This window comes from Adiantum capillus-veneris, chromosome 20 (genome assembly GCF_014529385.1).
Source record: "Adiantum capillus-veneris isolate H3 chromosome 20, ASM1452938v2, whole genome shotgun sequence".
Classification (NCBI taxonomy): domain Eukaryota; kingdom Viridiplantae; phylum Streptophyta; class Polypodiopsida; order Polypodiales; family Pteridaceae; genus Adiantum; species Adiantum capillus-veneris.
In genome coordinates, this window is record NC_140950.1 from 18,998,634 (window position 1) to 19,022,597 (window position 23,964).

The 23,964-nt window shown below is 42.4% G+C and overlaps 1 protein-coding gene across 1 annotated transcript; it reads right to left on the bottom strand.

The window, feature by feature from the left end:
• Window positions 1-78: 78 nt before the first annotated feature.
• LOC147432192 (protein unc-13 homolog) lies at window positions 79-5,110 on the bottom strand. Its single transcript, XM_086492177.1, has 5 exons — window positions 3,794-5,110; window positions 2,608-3,477; window positions 2,056-2,508; window positions 1,780-1,969; window positions 79-1,617 (listed from the first exon to the last, which is right to left on the bottom strand). The coding sequence occupies exons 1-5, from the start codon at window positions 4,223-4,225 to the stop codon at window positions 644-646; spliced, it is 2,919 nt and encodes a 972-aa protein (XP_086348303.1). The 5' UTR covers window positions 4,226-5,110; the 3' UTR covers window positions 79-643.
• Between the last annotated feature and the right edge of the window lie 18,854 nt (window positions 5,111-23,964).

Genomic DNA, 23,964 nt, shown 5'->3' on the forward strand with positions numbered 1-23,964 from the left:
GTCATTTACCTGAAATATAAGCAGCTGCGGGCAAGTCCTAGCCTTCACAGGGTGACAAGAATGATGCTTACAAACCACTTCACATCCATCTGAACTGTGGATTAAATGTATATAAATAATGTGAATGCTTTAATCTACATCAGGAATACAAAAATCTGAATGCCTTAATCTACATCAGGAATACAAAAATCTGCAGCATTTTCAGCTAAAGCCAAAAATCAAGGCACTTGCACACGGTCGTCTCTTCTCATCTTTGCATACCAATCCTTAGCAGTGAAAAAGATTTGTTTGTGCACACTTTACAACACTCTGGATGTGAGTCAAACCATTGCAGTCTCTGGCCTTTTTGACAAAACACCTCTTACCCTCAATTGTTGATCAGCCTGGTGAGCAGCCAACCTAAGAACAACCTCCTTTGTCAAATCCCAAATTTTGCCTCTTCTGAACCGTCCTTCGGCTCTCTCAAGTCCAAGCTACACGAGAGACATAAAAGAATAACATAGATGTCAAATACACAGGGTTATTTTCTGTCTCAGTGATGCAATTGTGGGATGAAGCACAAGCATCCATCCCGACTGCCGAGTGCACTCCTAGACTGCATGGTACAAAATCCAGGTTGTGATCCTTCACTTGCAAAAACTCATCAATTTCTATTTGGAAGATCATACACCTTTTTCAAAAACTTCGATGCTGCCGGATCGAAGCGGTAGCAAAGAACACGCAGTAGAGTGTTTGCATCAGTTGGGCCCCATTGCCCTGTGTATTCAGGAAGAGGTAACCTCGACCTGCTAGAACTCATGAGTTGGGACTCCAGTATAGACTGTTTCAGATTTTGCAAGATATCTTCCGTACTCATTGTGAACAAGGGGAGAACCTGGGTCACAACACGCGCCGCCTTTTCAACAGTCTCATTAGGTAGACCATCTCCATCTGCCTTAAACAAGTCTTTTAGTGCTGTGAAATCATCATCCAGCATTTCAGCATCATTGATATGAAATGCTCTACTAGGACCACCAGCCAAGAGCACCATCAACAGTGCCTCAAAGCAGGCCTTCATCAGGGTCCCAATTATGCGCGTCCGCAGCTTCTCATTCACAATCTCAGCCATGAATACAAGCTGTGATTCAAGAGAATGCAAGACAGGTTCTATACGCGCTTGTGCAACAGAACCAGAATAAAGGCCCTCCCAGAACTCACTTCGAAGGTCTTTATAGATAACATTATACACCGCTACTTCACAGAGTGCCGGAATGCCCTCCTGTATACCTGCCCTTGTTAGATCAAATCGACACGGAAAACTACTTGCTTGCTGCTGGGACTGTTGGGACTTGTTTCCTTTCACAGCTTTTGAGTGGCTAGAGCCTTTAAGCCAGCCTTGGGATAGTCTTTCTTCAAGCAGATCAAGCTGTGTCTGAATATGATACAAAGTGTTTATGCGAACACAAATTTTGGAGGTTGCAGATCCAATGTTCTTGCCACCATTTTCCTGGACCTTACTCCGATTTGGAACTGGACTTCTGTCCTTTTTCTTCCACAATCCACTAAAACTGCCATGGAGTTTTGACTCCTTGCACCTCGTGAGAGGAGGGAATGAAGGGATCAAATCCTTTTTCGAACCTACAAAGAAAAAAAGTCAATTAAAAGTACATTGTACGAAGTGTTCTAGCAATTCCGAGACTTGCATTCCGATCACAAGTGAAAGCACTTCAATTCTATGCGTTTCTCATTGTAGAAACACCATGTACTACACTTAGACCTCTTAAATGTTAGATATCTTACCACAGCCACTCTTTGTTGCTCCTACATAGCGTACAAGGGCCTTATCTAGACCGGGGACAAGGTCTCCTTGCAATATAGAAGACTCTACAACAGGTAATGCATAGTAACCGTCAATAGTTTCTTCAATCAACCGGAAAACCTCGACAATGGAAGTGCCATAGTGCTCCCGCAAAGTTCCTGGATTCCAATCCTGAAAACAAGCACAATGACTTAGATTATATTCACTATCAAGAAGAGGCCCTGTCAAGATGAACACGAATTGTCAGGGCTTCTCACCTCTTGGCTCAAATTCCTATCAACCCACTCCCGGAGTCTACCAACTCGTTCTTGTATCCAGCTCTTTGACAAAGAGGCAATAGCAGACTGAGTTTCATAAGGTACCATCTCGCGGATGACTCCCTTGCCACCATCATCCGAATCAACAGCACCCTCGACAGCTATTTGCACAAGGTCTTTCTCCATGTGATCAGCGGCTTGCAAGATCTCTACGGACTCATTTGTGAGTGCAGTCACCCCAGACAGATACTGCTTTAACTCCCTGCTAAAACAGGAGTGTAGCGTGGCTGCTGCCAAGCTCGCGGCACATGGGTGCCAATGACTCAACACCGGACTGAACTTGTCTCTCTCTTTCTTTATAAGCTCGCTTGTATCATTAGCTAATGAAACAAGGCTGAGAATAGGACCCTTTTTGTTGAATGAACTTCTCCTTGAGTCGATTTTCTCCATCATCTGGACATGTTTGTGGAGAACAAATTTGAATAACATAGATTTTATCGCTAATCCACTTTATTTTTCACTTTCTTGTTTTTAAGTCCAAAATAATCTCACCTGTGCAAAAGCCGTCTTCAAAGAAGATCGAACATAAGAGTCAATTTTGCTGCTCGCTATGTCGAAGTCATCCTTCCGCTTGCGTCGAAATTCATGGGAGATGTCTTCATGAAGAATCTTTGCAGCACTCAAGGCAACGGGAAGTAAGTTCTCCATCAGACCTGTGGCTCCATCTGGAAAAGTGTCGTGGTAGGCGAAGAGTCTGTTCTCAACCCATGTCTGTACTGAAGTGAGGACAGAACTTAAAACCAGTACATATTGTGGATCCTTGTTTCCTTTAGCATCTACAGCCACTTCGGCCATTTGTGTACTGGTGGCCCTGAGCAAATCCAGATCTTGCTGGCCTGTTGCAACAAATTGTCTGAAGAGAACCCACATAAAACAGATATTATGCAATGCTTGATGAAATCCAAGAATACTCCAGGTCTTCTTGAACAGATCTATGACATCATCAACCTCATCGATAAGATTGGTTTCATCTGCTTTGTCAAAACACGAAGAAAGAAGCATCTGATACAAACGTAGATTGAAGGGAAACCCATCTGCCCAGTGACAAACATCTTGCATTTTGTCGTCGTCACTCCTGCTCGCTAGGCTTGTAGTCGCACTTCTAAGAGCTTGCATACTTTCTGAGTTTTTACCTGTTTCTATGGGCTTGCCAGTATTAGAATGGAGCACCTGTCTCAAGCGTTGAGCAGCACTACTAGGCTCCTCCAATTTGACTGCTGGGTGCAGTAAAAGCCCCAGTTCTAGTACTTTCAATTGACGTTTCTGCCACAGTTGATACTCTTTCACATCTGCAAAATCAGCAAGCCTTATCTGCTGCAAGAGCTCCAATGGAAGAAGCATCATATCAACATTCTTGCCAACCTGTTGAAAAACCTCCTCATTTCAGGCCCAAAACATCCATTGAGCAAGACATTAATCAGCACTGCCAGTGGAAAAAGCCTCTGACAAATGCTGTATTTCAATCCCTTCCACACAGACTCAAACAGCAACATCAAAAGCAAATTTACGAAGGCACAAAAACTGGACCCAGGTGTTCTTTGTTATGAAAGCCATAATTTAGAAGGACCAGTGATCCTAAGCATGGCAACACAGAAAAGAGCACAACATAAGAGTGTTTGAGAAACCAAAGTGTCTTTCATCTGTCCAATTATCTACTCAATTAAGATCAAAATATGACCTGGCCAGCAGCAGTTCGTGACAATGCTCTCCTGATTCGCGTGTCTGTTTGATCAGAAACACCCATTTGCATTTTCACTACGTCGACAACTGTTTGTGGCTTCTTTGAGTTAGGGGACCCAGCAAGCTGCTCCTTTTCTGAGCTCTTCTTAGAACGCAACCCAAGGGCCTTCTTGATTGTGCTTGCTGCATTTGCGGAGACCACCTTTTGAGAGGCTTGTGGCACATAGTTTAGACTACTCTTGCTTTTCACAATGTTGCTGATGCCAGACACTGCTCTACAAGATGCAGCAAAAATTTCATAGCTAGTCTCTCTCAGCTCATCTTGAGAAATCTCCAGAGACAAGCTTTGAAAAGGGGAAGGTAGCCCTGGCGCATCAAGAGCGGTACTGGACCGCGAGCTAATACTAGAAAGCCGGGAAAAGCTCCCCATATTGAAGCAAAGCGCGGGAAAATTCAATGGTCGTATGCACTCCTGACCCCAAGTGTTGGTTGAACAATCAGACACCAACAAGAGCTTGAGATACAAGAAGCAGCAAAATTTGACCGTCGCAAGTACAAAATGATGCAGATCCTTGATGGATAATGGGTGGAAGGCTTGACAAAAAGTGAACCCAACTTCCTTGTCCTGTGTAGGAATCAGAATTCAGGAACTGCAAAGAACGCTTGAAAAGGGGCCTGTGAAGTCTGCTCACACCACCGCCTATGCCAGAGATTATTCTACTAGAAATGTAGCTGGATTTCTCTGCTACCACTCACTACATCATGGGAGCCTTCCTCTGCTGCTCTGCTTTTCACCATCGGCTTGCTTCCTCGCCTGTGTGTCCTCTTTGTTCAAAGATTATCCTGAGCTTTCTTCCATCCTTCAAAAATTGCAGCTGGATTTCTCTGCTACCACTTTCAGCACAATGGGTTCCTTTGCTACTCCGCTTGTCACTATTTGCCTTCTCTCCTTCCTCACTTATGAAACCCAATGGGAAACCCTCAGACTAACCTAAGATCTGGAAGCGGAACTGTACATCTAAGTCTTTCAAAGGTAAGCGAACCGTTTGCACTTCTGCTCTACTTTGATCTCTTATCAACTTCTCAGTGTCGATGGAAAGCTCTAATTCAACGGCTGCAGCTTCCTGCAGCGTGTAGAGAACGAAAATTCAGCAAAATGCGCAATACTTCGCGGTGGGCAATACCGGCGACGAAGCTTCTCTTAGAGAGTCGTAGAGAAGCCTCATTCTGAAGAACTAGCCCTCATTCTAAAGCAACCCCCCACAGCTGGTTCAACCATACGCGCAAAGTTGATTTTGCCATCTCAACGGCTGTGCTTTTGCTAAGCTGAGCATTTCCATGTGTCAGCTTTCTTTGCCTTCTTTAATGGCCGCCTGTGTTCTCTGCCCGCCTAGGTGTGAATCCATGTGGAGTCGATGATTTTGCAAAGATGGATGGCAAATGATCCTCAATTCAAGCGCAAACGCAACGTCAACATCAATGTGTCCTCGAGTTCAATTGCAAGATCCTTTACTTTGGCAACACGATAGGGGACGTAATTTTTTGGCAAGCATTTTTCGGCGAGCGTTTTTTGGAATCCGACGAGCAAATTCTAAAAAGATTCTCTCCTTCCTCAACTTTGTTCTCTCTTGCTATCACCCAAGCTTCTTCTTCTCCATCGATCAATATTTGTGATCCTTGAGCAATAAAGGCCTCTCTCCCCCTCTATCTCTCTCGCTACCACCCAAGCTTCTTCTTCTCCATCGATCAATAATTGTGATCCTTGAGCAATAAAGATCTCTCTCTCCCTCTATCTCTTATAAAATTCTCTCTCTCTCTCTCTCTCTCTCTCTCTCTCTCTCTCTCTCTCTCTCTCTCTCTCTCTCTCTCTCATAGGTCATTATGGCCTTTTGAAGACGTTAATATAACATTTCATTTCTCTCTCTCTCTCACACACACACACACAAGGACATGTATACTCCATTTTCTCTCTCTCACCTCTCTCTCTCTCTCTCTCTCTCTCTCTCTCTCTCTCCCTCCCTCCCTCCATCCCCCCTTTTCTATCTTTCTCTTGCACCTCCCACCCCCCCCCTCTTTCTCTCTCTCCATCCATTCCCCCTTTTCTCTCTCTTCTCTCTCTCTCCACCAGTAGTCCAAGTGGCATGGCCATGTGGACTACCGGCCGCCCGTAGTCCACAAGGCCAAATATATATCACGTGGACTACCGGCCACCCATAGTCCATGTGGCCAAATATATACAATGAAAATAATGTAGCAATTCCTATTGTCGGCCTGCTAATCAAACCAAAAGGGTTTCAAGCAATCGCACTAGACGCTTTAATAGATACAGTTGTAGGAGGCAGCTTGTCGAAGGATGAAAGAGATTTATACACTATTGCTTGTTGTCATAAAAATCGCAACAAATTAATTGACAACGCAGGCAAACTTCCATCACAAAATCCTAAAGGAGTAGTCATTGAATCAATCGACTACAGTTGGGAAGAGTACTAGATTGATATAGGATATCTCAGATTGAGCATAAGAATTCTCATATGTGAATAAATCTCTTTCGTCCTCCGACAAGCTGAAGTGATGCCATTGCTTAGGTCATGAACGATGCCATGGTTGTGTCAGGCTGTGCCAGCACATAGTGTCTTGAAAAAAGTGTGAGCATCTAATCTATAGTGGCGTGCTCCTAAAGATTCTACCTAAAAGCTAAAGCCACTTTATTCCCTCTCCACTTGTAAAGCCACTTTATTCCCTCTCCATTGATAACTTGGTGTGCACGACAAGTCACCCACCTTCGAAAGGCATCTCTCTTCTCTATATAAGGAGAGCGCCTCTTCATTTTTTATTATCTCGGAGTGAGCATAAGAACCCTCATATGTGAATATAGGATATCTAGAGTAAGCCTAAGTCATCTCATAGTGAGCGTAAGACATCTCGAGTCGTCGCCTAAGCCTTGTATATCGATCCCCTGCACACATAGTGTATTTCCTTTGTACTCCATTTGCTTCATAATACACCGTTTCCGCCTGCAATTGTGTAGTGTGCGTAGTTTGGTATCATACCCATAGCCATATCAGTTTCTGTTTCGCATCTGCAAATTAAGTTAAGCTTATAACTTACACTCTCTCTGTGTGAGTATCGCTTTTGTCTGTGTATCACCATTGTGTGAAAATACCACGTGATTTTCATCTTAATGCTCAAAGTCTTTAGGCTCTTCATCTTAAGCTAGAAGAGTGATTAACAGAAACTGTTCGCTTTCAACATTACCTGCTCCAAGAAGCGATTGTTGTTTTTCTGTAATGTGTCAGAAGGCATGGTGGCGTGGTCCGAAGGTCGTCGTCGGCATTTGGGATATAGCCATAGGCAACAAATCCTCTATAAACTCCCACAAGAAATTCTCGTAGTAAACTCCTATCGATCGGCCCATTACCAGGTAAAAATTCAATGGCATTTTTGAACAGACCATTGTCAAAAGTGACCCGGTCTCTTGCACATCTCTATGTAGAAGAAGCAGAACCCTCTGCCCAATGGCAAATACCAGACTTAAAGCCTGATCAAGTACATAAACATAGAAATCTATTTAAACTTAAAGCCTCTACAGTTTATTTAGATAATAGACCAATAGCATCTATCCCTACAGATAATCAAATGCATTTCATAAAGCTCACTAAGATCCTGCAACATGATAAAGGTGAAGCCATTAAAAAGGCTATCACTTTGTTCATCTTGGTTGTGTACAGATAGGAGTAAATCCTCTATTTAGAGCAAGTTTAGCAGTATCTTTCTTAGTCATGATTTTAGATACTCAACATAAAAATTTGCAAGATCAATTCCTTGGAGGAATTGAAAGCAATCTAGCAGATGGACCAATTTATCGGCAAGTTCGCCCTAATTATAATGTGTCACTAGATGACCCTTATTTTGGCGAAGCTTTAACTCTTGCAATAAAAAGAGTCGGCTGCGATCTATAGGATTTGACCCCCAATGTAGAAATTGCTTTTTCTCTTTTAGGAAGAGCAGTGAACTCAGGACTTCCTGCAATTTATGAAGGCAATCTGACAGCTAAAGAGAAAAAAGATCATAAAGGGAAAAATATAATTATGCGTTCGAATGATCATCCTCAAATGTTGCAATGTGACCAAATTGCATGGTCGAAAGTTAGATTACCTGAGAATTGGGCGGTAAACATTCATCCTACCTTAAAGTCGGAAATTGTTAATAGAGTTTTTAGTATTGATAATATAGATTCATCTAATTATGTTATTAGTTCCCAAAAACCTATTTCCTCTCCTATTGTGCATAAAGCCCCTGCTAAGTCTAGAGCAATGAGAATTAAAGATTGTCAACATTCTAAAACTTTTGAGAATGAAGACAAAACATTTTGCAAGCATTACTTACGATTAATGAGTCATATTGCCTCATCATCCTTTGCATTCTCTATACAGTTTTGTATGATTGAAGGTAAAGATTTTATTATCTCAGATACAGATAAAGTCTTTATTACCTCTTATGTTATTATGATTTATCACACAAAACCTCGTCCTGAAGTGCTGCAAAGTAATTATCAGACTGTGAAGTTGCATATGCTTGAGAAACAGTTACAGGAATTACATAAGCTTGTTTCTGAGTCAAGCCAGAACCTTACTCAATTGCATACTCAACTTCAAAGCATGCATACAACATCTTCCCTCTCATGACATACCTATTTAATCGTACCATCTCTAAAGAGTTGCCATACTTCTCATTCACTAAATGTAACGGAAATGGCCTATGAACTTTGAGAGTAGCGGAATTAGGAAAGTAGGTGAAGCACTTTTAAGAGATTACTTTGTGAGCATAGCGGGTGAACTTAATTGATGGTAGCAACATAAACATGGTACTTAGTTAACTTGGCATGAACAATACTTTTGCAAGAGAGAGAGTTTAGAGAACATGACAATAGTTGAGGACCGGATTCATATGGAGCCGGTCCCCCCTCCAATAGGCATTTGTATTATAGTTTCTCACATCAAGAGAGACTTGGTACAATACAATCTTTGTGTTCCTTGTGACCTTGGTGATGCAATGAAGATGGAAAGTTTCATGCATCACAAACATAACATAACATAAACTTGAAGAAAGCATTAACTATCCCAAGCCTTAGTCCCAAGGCCTCAAACACCTTCGAAGGTGGAGAGAGCTAGCGGGGAATGAGGATAGGGAAGAGGAAGAAGAAACATTCCATAGGAGAAAGAAGTAGTTCCTCACTTATCATTACTCTTCTTGCTAGCATACATAATAGCATAGTAATGGAGATGGAGAAGATGGCAAGCTTAAGCATTGAAGCATGACTCTTGGTTGGATTTGCATTCCATAGCCAAGAGTGTTGGTGTAGGCTTTCACTCTCACAAGCTTGGAGAAGGAGGTGGTGTTCCTCAACTTTCACCAAGTGAGAATGGTGTCTCCAATGAGTGTGTGTGATAGTGTATATCCCCCTAGCACCCCCCTTTCCTGCTTTGGGTGAAAGTTCTACTTGCTACAAGCTCATTGGACCCCTCTCCCCTTAGCCAATCACATCCAGCATATGCAGTCAAGCATATGGGTAGTCTTTTGACAAGTGTCCTCCTTACCCCTTAGAGAGCGAGAGCTTGAAAATATCTAGATATTTGTTAGGTGGAAGTAAAAGCTCATTGGACCCCTCTTTAGCCCAACCAATAGCATTCAAGCACCCATGTGGTTAAGCTTAGTGAGAGTCTGACATGTGTCTCATGTGCTCTTTTAGAATTTCCCTAACTTTGAGATTTTTATGCATAGGAATTTTCTCAAGCAACTTCCTCATTAAGATAGTAGGTTCTCTTTTTGACTCAAGCATCTTACCTCTCATGCATAGGAAGCTTCTCAAGCAACTTCCTCATTAAATGTGACAAGTACCTCAAGTACCTTAGTTGTCATAATAATCAATATCTAATTCTCCTAAATGATTTTCTCATGTTAAACTGATCATTTAATATGGGAAGTGCAAGGGGAGAAAAAGCTAGAATATTTGTTAAGCTAGAAGACCGGCCATAGTAGGGATCCAAAGGAGGGAAAATAGGGATCCAAAGGGGGGCCCATTTGCAAAAGAGCCATGTCCAACAATGGGTTAAAAAGACCCTAAGGTTCAGCCCATTAAGACTTCCAAAATGCTAAGGTTCCAAAATTCAAAGGTTGTGTCCAAAGGTCAACCTTAAGGGAATTGGATGCTTTGTGTGTGTACAAAAAAGTCTTTGCAATCCTCTTTGGGAGGGGGCAAGCCTTGCATGTAGGGGATGAGAGAGAAATCCACACACACACACACACACACACACACACACAAAGGGAATGAGGGACACATGTCAGCTCCTTAGGCAAGATGCCCACAAGGTGTACCCAATTCCTATTGGATGGCCTTGGAGGTGGACCAATGAGAATTAGGCTAGAGTAAATCTAGTTTAATTAATTTAAAAACACTTAATAAAAGAACAAATGAGAATTAAGTCCTCTAGAAGACTATTGGACAGTCTCCCAAGGGGTCCAATGAGCATTCAACAGCCCAATGGCTTGCCTGATTCCTATTGGCCAGGAGACAAAGGGGTCTAATGAGAGCTTAGTTGAATTATTAAATTACCTAAAGCTCTCACAAAAGGGAAAAGGGGGACACATGTCAGAAGGCTATCACTTATGCTGCTTAATAGTCATTGGCTTGACCTAGGGAGGTCCAATGAGGGTAGAGCAAGAGCAAATAGCAAGAGGGCTCGCCCAAGAGAGAGAGGGAGCTGATTTTTGCAAGGCATTATCACACACACACTCACACAATCTCATGTGTGAAGAAAAGAAGACTATCTCTTCCCAAGCTTTAATGGAGAGCTCATCACCTACTCCAAGCATGTGAGATAGAAGCTTACATCGACACACTCTTGGCATGTGGATGCAAATCCAACCAAGAGCCAAGCTTCAATGCATGCTCATCTCCTCTACCATGCTAATTACTAAGCTAAGCTATGCTAATATGAGTGATTATGTGAGGAGATGTACATCTTTCTCGTAAGATACTCCTTATTCCTCTCAATCTACTCTCATACCCTGCTAGCTCTCACCATCTTCGAAGGTGTGTGAGGTCTTGGGTCTGAGACCGGGGATAATTAATGTTGTGTTTGCTAAGTGTTTTGCTTAGTGCATGAAGCTTTCATCTTCATTGCACTAGCTAGTCTTGAAGGAACACAAAGAATTGTATTGTACAATGTCTCTCTTGATGGGAGAAACCATAATACAAAGCCTTTTGGAGGGGGAACCGGCTCCATGCAAATTCGGTCCTCAACTGTTGTCAATAGCTTAATTTCTCTCTCTTTTGAAAGTATTGTTCATGCTATCTAACTAGGTGTTATGCTTTTTGTTGCCCTCTCTCCACCCAAGCACTCTTGTAATTCTCATTAGGAATCTATTCTAATGAAATGCCCACTATGTTCATGCTAATTTCCGCTACACACAAGTTTTTAAGCCATTAAATGTTACATTGGTATCAGAGCACAAGGTTTGTCTTTTCTTGCTCAAGAAGGGAGGTCCTCAAGTTAGCTATAAATGGTTGGTATTATTAATTGCCTGTGAGAAAGTAGAATAAGCCTTGCAGTGCGCCTGCCTTCGTGCAGTTAACGGGGCATCACCGTCGAGAGCTATGGTCTTAATAGTGGAGTCCTACGGGGCTTGCCTACGGCTTAACCACTATTGAGCTATTAGAAGCTTGATAGGAGCCGGTGCTGTTTTGGTGTTGAAAGACCCTCTCTTCTATTCCTTGCAATTAATGGTATTCGAGCCTCGGGTACAGTAGCTTGAGTGCTTTTTCTAAAGGGGTAAAGAGGAGTAGCAACTAGGGCTTGAAGTGCCAAAGTACACCTAAAAAGTTTACACCTAAAAGTTGTTAGAATGGCTAACAATAGTAAAGAGAGTGAAATTAATGTTGATTAACTTTGATTTTGCTAAGGAGCAAGCTACTAATGATGCTCCGATGCTTGTTAACTATCTTGTTTCTAGGCCTTAACAAGCCATGGGCAATCCATCTCTCCAAAGTGAAGTGCAACGGCAGCTCCGTGCTCACGGGATTCTCCAAGCTCATCACCATGACAAGAGAACACCTAGGAAGCCTCCTTGTGAGACTCCCAAAAGAGGTCTCTCCCCGATTCGGGAAGAAGAAGAGAATCCATACGAAGGGCTCAAGAATTTACTTCTTGATGATGCATCTCCTTCCCAAAGGAGAACTCAAGAGCCTCCACCGAAGGAACGAGAAAGAAGTGAGTCTCCCGCCACCTCGGCGGAGATGGCTCCACGAAGACGGCGGGCTAAACGCTCTCCATCACCACCAAAGCGGAGAAGACCATCACACTCTTCTCCACACCATAATTCAAAGAGGGATGATAAAAAGCAAGAGAAGAAAAAGGCGAGAAAGAGGACACCCTCTTCTCCATCTTCTTCATCCTCTTCCTCTTATGAAAGTGATGGTGAAGACGACGAAGATCAAGACAAGAAAAAGGCGAGAAAGAGGTCACCCTCTTCTCCACCTTCTTCAAATTCTTCACCTTCTGAAGAAAGTGATGGTGCAACCTTTGAACCATCAAAAAGAAGAGGCCATAGGAAATCCTATGACGCATGGAAGAGGTCATCCAAGCTGAAGAAGTTCAAAGAGGGAGGGAAGAGCATCTCTTTCCTTACCTATGATGGCACCTTTGGTGCTACAGACAAAGTCTTGGCCTTTATCCAACAGTTTGATGCGGCGTTTGGAGATGAGGGCTTCACGAAGTCCTCTAAGCTATGCCATGTAGCTATGCACTTTCAAAAGTCCGCCAGACAATGGTGATCTAGCCTATGAGCCAACGGTGAAGCTCCACGAACATGGAAAGCTTTAAGAGCTTCCATTATGAAGCAGTTTTTGGCCACCGATGCCAAAGACAAAGTACTCACCGAATGGCGAAGCTTAAAGCTCTCTCCCTATGAATCCATCCACAAATATGTAGACAAGTTTTGGGACCTACAACTCAAAGCCACTGTCTTCAAAAAGTTGGATTTTGGAGAGCAAAAGCAACAATTTTGTGGGGCTTAACCGAAGAAATGGCGGAGTATGTCAACTCCCAAAGGCCACGTACCATATCGGCGGTAATACACCATACTACGGTGGCCTCTCGAATCAATTTCCAAACGGGGGCTAAAAGAAATAATAAGCCCACGGAAAACAAGGGTTCCAATGAGCCTAAGGGAAAGGACAATGTCCAAAAGTCTCCTAAGGGCAACTCCAACAAAGCTAAAGAGATGGGAGTTTACAAAGGTAAAAAAAAACTCTCTCCTGAAGAGCTTGAGCGTTATCGCAAGGATAACCGGTGTTTCAATTGCGGCGAACAAGGGCATGCATACCGCGCTTGTCCCCAAAAGAACAACCGCCAAGATCCTCCTAGAGCTTCCTTGGTTGAAATCCAAGAGGAGGAGACTCACCAAACTCACCACAAAGGATCTCCTCTATGCCCTGCTTGGGGAAAGGTAAGAGAACATGATGCTTTTATTCTCTTTGACCCTTGTTCTACTCACAATTTTATATTTATAGAGTTGGCCACCAAGCTAGGCATACAAGCTTACGAGATAGGAGATGTCCTTCCCGCAGACAGTGCTTTCAAGGAGCAAGAAGCTTCAGTCACTCCCTTAATTGGGAAATTGAGGCTTCATGTTCAAAGCTATGTGGACAAAGAGGACTTCTTTATCTCTCCTCTCAAGCATGAGGATGTAATCCTAGGGGCACCATGGTTTGATCGCCTGGCTGCCAATGTTAAATTCCCTGAAAGGAGAATCTCCTTTAAGTTTAGGGAAAAAGACATGTATATAGATGCTAAGGAAATGGGTAACACTATCCCCATTGTACATACACCAGCTTTCAACAAGTCAATAAAGAGCTCTATTTCCATGTACATGATTTTTGTTAAAGATTCTCAAAATGAACCTAATGCTTTAGCAAAAGAAAATAAAAGCAACCAAAAGGAATTAGAGTTATCCAATTTTCTCAAGGGGTTTCAAGATGTTTTTATTGACGACATCCCTTGTGAGCTACCTCCTAAACGAGGTAATGATGACCATGCAATTGATCTTCTTCCAGGAAGTTCACCGCCTAACAAACCTCCTTATAGAGTTTCTCAAGCTCAACAAGAGGAGATTATGCGGCAAGTGCATGAGTTAGTTGAGAAGGACATGGTTAGGCCTAGCTCATCTCCATTTTGCTCACATGTGCTATTAGTGCAAAAGAAAGACGGCACATATCGTATGTGTGTCGACTATAGAGCACTAAATAGGATCACTATCAAGAATAGGTTTCCCGTTCCACGGGTAGAAGACCTATTTGATAAGCTACAAGGATCGACCTCCTTTAGTAGGATTGACCTAAAAAGTGGCTATCATCAAATAAGGATAGTTGATCAAGACATTGTAAAGACCGCATTTCGCACCACATTTGGTCTTTACGAATACAGTGTCATGCCTTTTGGCTTGACCAATGCACCAGCCATATTCAACCACTTGATGGAGAAGCTGTTCAGGCCTCATCGAACCTTCACTGGAGTGTTCTTTGATGATATTATCATCTACTCTAATTCATTAGACGAACACAAGCAACACCTCCAGGTAATATTTCAAGTTTTAAGAGAGAATAAACTTTATGTTAATCGAAAGAAAAGTGAATTTTTCTTGCAAGAGATTCAGTATTTAGGTCACATTATCTCTCAAGATGGCATCCAAATGGATCCATCAAAGTTAGAGGTAATAAAAGGATGGCCTAAACCAAGGAATCTTCATGAACTAAGAAGCTTTATAGGTATGTATGCATACTATAGACGCTTCATAGAAAAGTTCTCACAAATTGCGGGACCATTACATGACCTAACAAAGAAAAGCGTTAGGTATACATGGTCTGCTAAGGAGAACAATGATTTCAAAAAGCTTAAAGAAAAGCTTATCTCTCAACCTGTGCTTACACTACCGGATCTCTCAAAACCATTTGAGGTCCAATGTGATGCTTGTGGTGATTGCCTTGGAGCTGTTTTGCTTCAAGAAGGGCACGCCATAGGCTATGAGAGTTGAAGGCTCAACCCTGTTAAGCAAGCTCTAGGCATGTATGAAAAGGAACTCCTTGCAGTTCTACATGCCTTAGACTCATGGAAGCACTATTTATTGGGGACTCCTTTCATTCTGCGAACGGATCACCAAAGTCTTAAGTACTTCATGACGCAGACCAAGCTCTTCGACAAACAAATGAGGTGGGCAAATTTCCTTTCGCAATTTCATTTTCATATTGCTCACATTGCTGGCAAGCATAATCAAGTAGCTGATGCACTCTCAAGACGGCCGAGAGTGAATGCGGTTTTCATAGCAACTCACAATGATCTATCTTCAATGATAGATGAGTATGCTATTGATCCCGATTTTAGAGATGTGATTTCAGACCTTGCATTAGGGAAGAAAGAAGAACCATTTACTTTACGAGATGGTTATCTTCTCTATGGCAATAGACTATGTGTTACTAACTCACTACATGAGAAAGTAATGTATGAATCTCATGCTCCACCTTATGCGGGGCATAGAGGGATTCAGTCTACCTTAAAGGGAATTGAAACATATTTCTATTGGCCTACCATGAAAGTGAACATACAAGAGTATGTTTCTAAATGTGTGGTATGCCAAAAGACAAAATTTGATAGAGGGAAGCAACTTGGATTGCTTCAACCCTTGCCAATCCCTAATTCACCATGGGAGAGCATATCCATGGATTTTATCTTTGGATTGCCTAAGTCTATCCATGGGAATACGGGAATATGGACGATAGTAGACAGGTTCAGTAAACAAGCTCATTTTATACTTGTCAAAAAGACTATCAAAGCCCATCAAATGGCAACCCTCTTCATTTCACAAATTTTCAAGTACCATGGCTTTCCAATGTCCATAGTGTCGGATAGAGATCCTAGAATGACCAGTAATTTCTGGAAGGGTCTCTTTGAGAATTTAGGGACAAGGCTAAACTTCTCTTCGGCCTATCATCCACAAACGGATGGCCAAAGTGAAATAGCTAACCTAACAATTCTCGATCTACTAAAAGCCTATGTAACGGAAGTAGATCAAAGATCCCAATGGGAGAAGTACTTACCCTTAGTGGAGTATGCTTACAATAACACTGTACATACTTCCACGGGAAAAGCACCTTTCGAGGTAATTGAGGGAAGATCAAAAAGTCCCTTGCTACTTAAGGTACATGGGAAGATCTTCGCTGCAGATGAGTATAGCCGAGATCTACAAGAATCTTTTCAAAAGATTAAGGATGCTATCTCTATCTCACAGCAAAGGCAAAAGGCTGCTGCTGACAAGCATAGAAGAGCCCAAGCCTTTAAAGAAAATGATTGGGTCTTATTAAAGTTTCCCAAGGCTCGATTAAGTCACACGACGGGCAAGAATCCTACGGGACACCAAAAGTACTATGCTAAACTAGCAAAAAGGTACTATGGTCCCTTCCAGATTCTTAGGCCAATCAATGAGATGGCCTATCAACTAAAGTTGCCCAATCATTGGCTCATACACAATGCTTTCCATTTGAGCCTATTAAAGCCTTACAAAGGAGAGCCACCTCAAGAACCAACTATTGAAGACCCACCGGAGATCGAGGACCAAGAAGAGGTGCTACAGCCCGAGTCCATTCTCCGACATGAAAACAAAGTACTAAGAGGCAGTAAGACTATCCGATGATATCTTATTAAGTTTAAGAATTATCCTTTTGAAGATGCTAGATGGATGCAAGGAATACAATTAAAGGATAACCTAAACCTTGTCAATGCTTACAATGCTTCCCAAGAGTAAGCAAATGTACAAAAAGTTAAAAATAAACAAAGTTTTTTTTTTGGTCTTATAAGATTCTCTTTTTCTTTATTGTGCACAAAAATGAAGTAGTATGCATGCTTAGATCAAGTTTGCGGAGACGACGTCTCCCAAACACCAAGTAGAGCTTATCACTCTACTATGGAAGACTGATAGGACTAATGTGCAGACATGCTTGCGGCAGCCTCAGGCTCTCAAGCGCCAAATGGACTAGTCATCCATTGTGGAATGATGTCGTAGGGTAACATAGGGATCCTCTACCCGCTAAGAAAAGGACTCATGAACATTGCTTTATCTTCTCTACACCATAGTCGAGGACGACTATGATTTCAAGAGAGAGGTAATGTCATAATAATCAATATCTAATTCTCCTAAATGATTTTCTCATGTTAAACTGATCATTTAATATGGAAAGTGCCAGGGGAGAAAAAGCTAGAATATTGGTTAAGCTAGCAGACCGGCCACAGTAGGGATCCAAAGGAGGGAAAATAGGGATCCAAAGGGGGGGCCATCTGCAAAAGAGCCATGTCCAACAATGGGTTAAAAAGACCCTAAGGTTCAGCCCATTAAGACTTCCAAAATGCTAAGGTTCCAAAATTCAAAGGTTGTGTCCAAAGGTCAACCTTAAGGGAATTGGATGCTTTGTGTGTGTACAAAAAAGTCTTTGCAATCCTCTTTGGGAGGGGGCAAGCCTTGCATGTAGGGGATGAGAGAGAAATCCACACACACACACACACACACACACACAAAGGGAATGAGGGACACATGTCAGCTCCTTAGGCAAGATGCCCACAAGGTGTACCCAATTCCTATTGGATGGCCTTGGAGGTGGACCAATGAGAATTAGGCTAGAGTAAATCTAGTTTAATTAATTTAAAAACACTTAATAAAAGAACAAATGAGAATTAAGTCCTCTAGAAGACTATTGGACAGTCTCCCAAGGGGTCCAATGAGCATTCAACAGCCCAATGGCTTGCCTGATTCCTATTGGCCAGGAGACAAAGGGGTCTAATGAGAGCTTAGTTGAATCATTAAATTACCTAAAGCTCTCACAAAAGGGGAAAGGGGGACACATGTCAGAAGGCTATCACTTATGCTGCTTAATAGTCATTGGCTTGACCTAGGGAGGTCCAATGAGGGTAGAGCAAGAGCAAATAGCAAGAGGGCTCGCCCAAGAGAGAGAGGGAGCTGATTTTTGCAAGGCATTATCACACACACACTCACACAATCTCATGTGTGAAGAAAAGAAGATTATCTCTTCCCAAGCTTTAATGGAGAGCTCATCACCTACTCCAAGCATGTGAGATAGAAGCTTACATCGACACACTCTTGGCATGTGGATGCAAATCCAACCAAGAGCCAAGCTTCAATGCATGCTCATCTCCTCTACCATGCTAATTACTAAGCTAAGCTATGCTAATATGAGTGATTATGTGAGGAGATGTACATCTTTCTCGTAAGATACTCCTTATTCCTCTCAATCTACTCTCATACCCTGCTAGCTCTCACCATCTTCGAAGGTGTGTGAGGTCTTGGGTCTGAGACCGGGGATAATTAATGTTGTGTTTGCTAAGTGTTTTGATTAGTGCATGAAGCTTTCATCTTCATTGCACTAGCTAGTCTTGAAGGAACAAAAAGAATTGTATTGTACAATGTCTCTCTTGATGGGAGAAACCATAATACAAAGCCTTTTGGAGGGGGGACCGGCTCCATGCAAATCCGGTCCTCAATTGTTGTCAATAGCTTAATTTCTCTCTCTTTTGAAAGTATTGTTCATGCTATCTAACTAGGGGTTATGCTTTTTGTTGCCCTCTCTCCACCCAAGCACTCTTGTAATTCTCATTAGGAATCTATTCTAATGAAATTCCCACTATGTTCATGCTAATTTCCGCTACACACAAGTTTTTAGGCCATTAAATGTTACATTAGTCATCAAGCATAACAAGCACCTTAGGTGGAGTTCCCACCTCAAGCAGAACCCTAGCTTGCCTAAGTTTAGGTTGGTTTCCCACCTCAAGCATAGCCCTAGCTTGCCTAAGTTTAGATCGGGTTCCCACCTCAAGCACAACCTTAGCTTGCCTAAAGTTCTCACCTCAAGCACAACCCTAGCTTGCTTAAGGTCAAAAGGACTTTTAACACTAACCATTGGAGGTCTTTAATGAATCTAACCCTAAGGTCTTTTAAGCTTCATTAGTTAACCTTGCTCTTTGGCAGACCATCTCTCATTTGGGCCCCTTTACCATTGGCCCCGTGTTGAGATAGATCTGTGAGCACATGTCTATATTCTAACCCTTGTTCCCGTTTATTATCCCATTTTTAATGATCAGTTTAATATGAGAAAATCATTTGGGTTGGTTAGATATTAGATATTTGATGACACTAAACCCTCCCTGCATCGTCCAAGTCACTCAGACAAGCGTTTGCTCTTAAATGTCTTGAAGTTTGAAGAAGAACAGAGTTATTCTTCCGACATTGAATTGGGGAGAGAAGATTGGGAAGTCACAGAGTGGCCTTATTAGCTGCAAAGCAGCTTGTTGGAGGATGAAAGAGATTTATACACTATTGCTTGTTGTAAAACAAATGCAACAAATTAATTGACAACACATGCAAACATCCATCACAAAACCTTGAAGGAGTAGTCATTGAATCAATCGTTTACAGTTGGGAAGAAGACCAAATTGAACCAATCTGGGATATGTTCAATGCACAACACAGGTCAGGAGTCAAAGATTATGGCGATGTATTCTTCCAAGGAGATTGGGATCAATTTGATTACTTTTATGAGGAAAATATCTACAATGATCTTCAAGCAAAAATCCTTCCAGATAGCCTTCCATCTCCTCCCAATGCATTTGAAAGTCCTTTCGACCTTGAAGAAGAATCAGAAATTGATAATTCCCAAATTGAGATTCCTCTGGTTCCATTAGATATGGAAAAGGACGAGCCAATGGAAAAAGCATCTACTAGTGCTGCCCAAACTCAAAAGACTCCCCAATTTGTGCAAGGTCTTAAAAAGGTAGGAGATATTACCTTCTACAACATTGATAATCTAGAGCATGATGATATCATCTTAGTTCTAAGATACATGCATGATTGGATCTACCAAAAAATGCTATTTGGGCGCATGAGACAGTAGACTACTGCAACAGAAGCTGCAGTAAATGGTTTTATAGGCATCCTCAAGAGATGGTGGGAAATGCTTCCACCCGAAGTAAAAAATTGTATTATGAGACCTGAAGGAAATGCCTCTCGTCTCTTGCCCTTAATCGAAAGTATCTATAAAGAATTTATTGGGCATCAAGAAGATCAAGCATCTTGGCATTGTAGGCTTTTCATGAAGCTCAAATCTGTAATTTCTCCTCCATTTGGGATTTCTGTATTAATTGTAGAAATTTAATATATAAAGCAGGTAAATACCATTCTGGAAATCAAAGCAGAATTTGTGCACAAGCTGTCAAAAGCCATTACCAAGCTGCTTATTGAAAAATTGGACAACCAAAATTTGGATCTCCAATCTGCAACACTTGGAGATATAATACAAGCCTTACAGGTAGTAATACAGGAACTATGTATTCAAAAGCAGGCACAAAAAGAATTGAAGTTTTGCAAGCAAAATTACTACTCTAGAGATTTTGGGTGCGTCAACAAAAAGAAGGAATGCTCATGCAAGCATCCCAAGAAGGGCAGAAAGGAGAAGAAGATCAAATGAAGACCCAAGCATCGATTCTTTTGAAAGCGTAAGTCCACATCTTCAAAGAATGATAATAAATGTTTTATCTGTGCAAAACAGGTCATTGGGCTTCTGAATGTCCCAAAAAGAGAAAATCAGTGGCATTCAAAAATATAATTCTTGAAGATGGGTATAGCTACTCAGAGCTATCCTCTTCGGATCTCTCAGAGTTCAAATTCAGTATTGCTCAATTTGCAAGTAAGAGTTCTTCATCAGCAAACAACAACTACAATTCAGACTCAAGTTTTAATGACTTTTCCATAGCTCTTAATGTAATGAGCCTGGAAGACTTCATGCCTATTCCTTTTAATCCTCAAAGATGGAAAAAGTCCTCTAAAGGAAAACAACTATACATGTCTGAAGACTCAGAGTCAAACAATTCAGATTTCTCCATCGACTCTAAAAAATCAGGTAAGAAGACCTTTTCAAAGAAAAATTACAATGAAGTAACTACATTTCAAAAGCAACTAAAATCTGCTCTGAAAGAAGCTGATAAACCTAAGCCACCAGCTATAGAAAGAATGCTTATTCAATCTTTAGCAAAGAAAATGCAAATGAAACAAGTTCAAGAGAATAAGCCTCTCTTTGATCATCACTTTATTAGCAATCTAGTCTCTGGCAACATTAAAGCCAGACCAAACCATCAGCTACCACCACAACCTATGCTCCACAACCACAACACCCAAGCTCTTATTTACATGGGACCATATTGGCCAGCATTAGCATGTCACATCCGACATTTGCTATGCCTAGGGCCACACATATGAACTTTGGGCCGCCACATGGCACAACACCGTACCAAACGGAACCCAAGGGCTTCCTATGCACCAAGCCCAATGCCAATACCTACTCCACATGTAGTGTTGACGACCCGTTTTTGAAACCGCGACCTCGAGAACCAAACCCCAAGAAGGGGAGAGCATATTACCAAGAAAGAAAAAAAAAGTTTTCTTTAACATTCACCACCCCTCTAGGCTTAACCACTGGCGGGGCGCACCCAATTCGGCCACATCTCCCCGTTATTGCCAGAAGACAGAGCTCTCTCTCTCTCCTGCTCTCTCTCTCCTACTGCTCGGCTCCGCCAACCCACTCTCTCTCACTTACCGTGCTGCTGCATCACCCGGCCCTATGGGCGCATAAAAAAAACATTTTCTATATTCCCTAGCGGGCCGCCAATTTTCTAAATTCTCTCTCTCTCTCTTTCATTATTCACAAGCTCTCTCTCTCTCTCTCTCTCTCTCTCTCTCTCTCTCTCTCTCTCTCTCTCTCTCTCTCTCTCTCTCTCTGCGTGTTAACCCTCACGGCTCACGGACACCCTATTACCTACGATGGACGTTGTAAGCTACGGCGGAAATTGTATTATTTATTTGGTAGAGTCAGGTACCGGGCTTGTCGGTCCAATAGGAAAAGGGTAAGAGTGATTGCCGATGAGAGGCGCACTCTAACTGGGACATTCAAGGGATTAGTTGGCTAAGCATGGGCGCCCAAGTGTGAATGGGGCAAGCCCATATAAAAGTCATTCTAAACCTAAAATGTAGCATTCTCTCATTTGTGCAATGCAAGAAGAGTGCTCTTGCTCCATCTCCTCCTCCATCTCCTTGTGTACTAGTGTGTGTGTGTGTGTACTTGAGAGAGAGAGAGAGTGTGTGTGTGTGATCGAGCATTGCGGCGGCACGACGGCGGTGAAGTGGTTGAGCGTGACGTAGCGGCGTCTCCTTCTTCTTCGCGGCGAGGAATCCTCCACGGTAGGAGCATAGAGCGGTGAGTGACACACCATTGCCCTCTTTTGAGCTTACTAGTTAAGCTAGTTGTGTGCTTGGAGCCGTCTGTGGCTCGCACACAGTGTTAGGCAAGTCCCTTGCTTCGACAGTGCGGCAAGGAGCGCACATTTTTGGTGCCGCTGCCAGGGAATCGCCCTGCACTAAGCCCAAGAGGCACTTTGTGCTTCTTCTATGAGTTGTTTGTAGTAGGAAAGAAGAGGAAGAGGAAGTGGAATGAGTTATTTTTCTGCAAGTTGTTAATTTCTGTATTGTCTGCAAGTTCTGTGATTTCTGCATAATCTTGTGTTTTCTGTTTGCACACAGTCTTTGCACAATTAGTAGTCGTTAGCTTGTTCGCAGTGAATGAGTAAGTAGGTAGACAATTAACAATTTCTGTTTGCACACAGTCTGTACACAGTTTTCTGTTAAGGTTTGCCTGCACACAGTCTTTGCACAGTAAGGTAGTGAGGGAGGAAGTAGGTGGACAGTTAGCTCACTGTCAGTAAGCAGTTAGCAGAGTGGTTAACAGATTAGTTAGTAGATTAGTTAATGGTTAGCAGCACTGTTAGTAAGTAGATAAGGTAGTGAGCTGTGAGCTGTTGACAGAGAGGTTAGGTAGGTGTTAACAGTGTGTGTGGCCAAGAAAGAGTCACCTAAACCACGCGCGGTCGTCGAAAAAAAATAAAAAAAAATAAAATTTGTAAAAAATCCGAAAATATTTAAGCGTGAGTGACTGGGGGGCTACACTAAAATTTTGATCGGGATCGGGATCATTTCCCCAAGCCCAAGCCCAAGCCCAAGCCCAGGCCCAGGCCTCAGTCCTACGATATATACTAGACTCACTCTTATATATATACCCTACCCCCTCAAGAGGGAATAAGAGCATGTGGGGCAAGTCCTCCACTCTTCTCCCTTCTCTTCCCACTTGCACCCTTAGACTTTCTAATTTGAGCCTAGTTCCCTACTAGAAATTGACGGTTTTAGGGATTCCGAGGGCATAAAGTGACCAAACGGAGGGCTGTAAAGCACGGCACGTCCCTCTGACCGAGACGCTCGTTTTGAGCTATCATACGTTCTATTCTATAGCTGGGTCAAAAAACAAAAGGACCAAAAAATAAAAAAAAATAAAAAAATTAAGAAAAGACTTGGGTTGCAAAACACCCAAAAATACTAGGTGAGCAGCCTTCACGGGCACTCACTGACACTTCTAGGGGATCAAAGTCATATAAACCTACACTCTGGACGAGTGTTAGAGCACGATCATATTGGTAGTGCCTCCATTTACGCGGGCACCCATTATTCCTCCACCCTAGGTTCTGGACCTTCGGTAGGGACTCAAGGTAGCGCGACCCAAGATCCTCATATCGCGTCTAGTGATTCTTCCTCTGACTACGAAGTCATGGATGGGTATCCTACACCAAACCTTGATAGTTCAAGTCAAGATCCTTAGTTTTAAGTTTAGCCGCTTAAAAGAGACCCTTAGTAGAGCTACTCACTCCGAACATGCGGTAAATGAAATAAATGAAGGTAGTGGGGAAGTAAATTCGTCATTCATGCCTAAAATAGACCCTATGCTTCTTGAGAGTGTGCATGTGAATGTTTCATCCACTGCACCTCCTGATCCTTTAGGACTATCTCCCTCTGAGGTTCTACTACCCGATGGTAGGAGTCTTGCCGAAGTACAAGAGATCGAACGCTATATGCAAGCAACAAGGGAGAGGGAAATTGAGAACCTACGAAGGCTAGAACAAAGTCGAGCCCTGAAAGCAAAGGCTCCTATGACAACAATCATGCCAGCCGAGCAAC

Excerpts from the sequence above, each read along its gene's own strand:
- LOC147432192 (XM_086492177.1), bottom strand. The coding sequence starts at position 4,225 with ATGGGGAGCTTTTCCCGGCTTTCTAGTATTAGCTCGCGGTCCAGTACC. Across the intron at positions 3,478-3,793 it reads CACGAACTGCTGCTGGCCAG|GTTGGCAAGAATGTTGATAT; the intron begins GTCATATTTTGA and ends GTTTTTCAACAG. Across the intron at positions 1,970-2,055 it reads ATAGGAATTTGAGCCAAGAG|GATTGGAATCCAGGAACTTT; the intron begins GTGAGAAGCCCT and ends GCTTGTTTTCAG.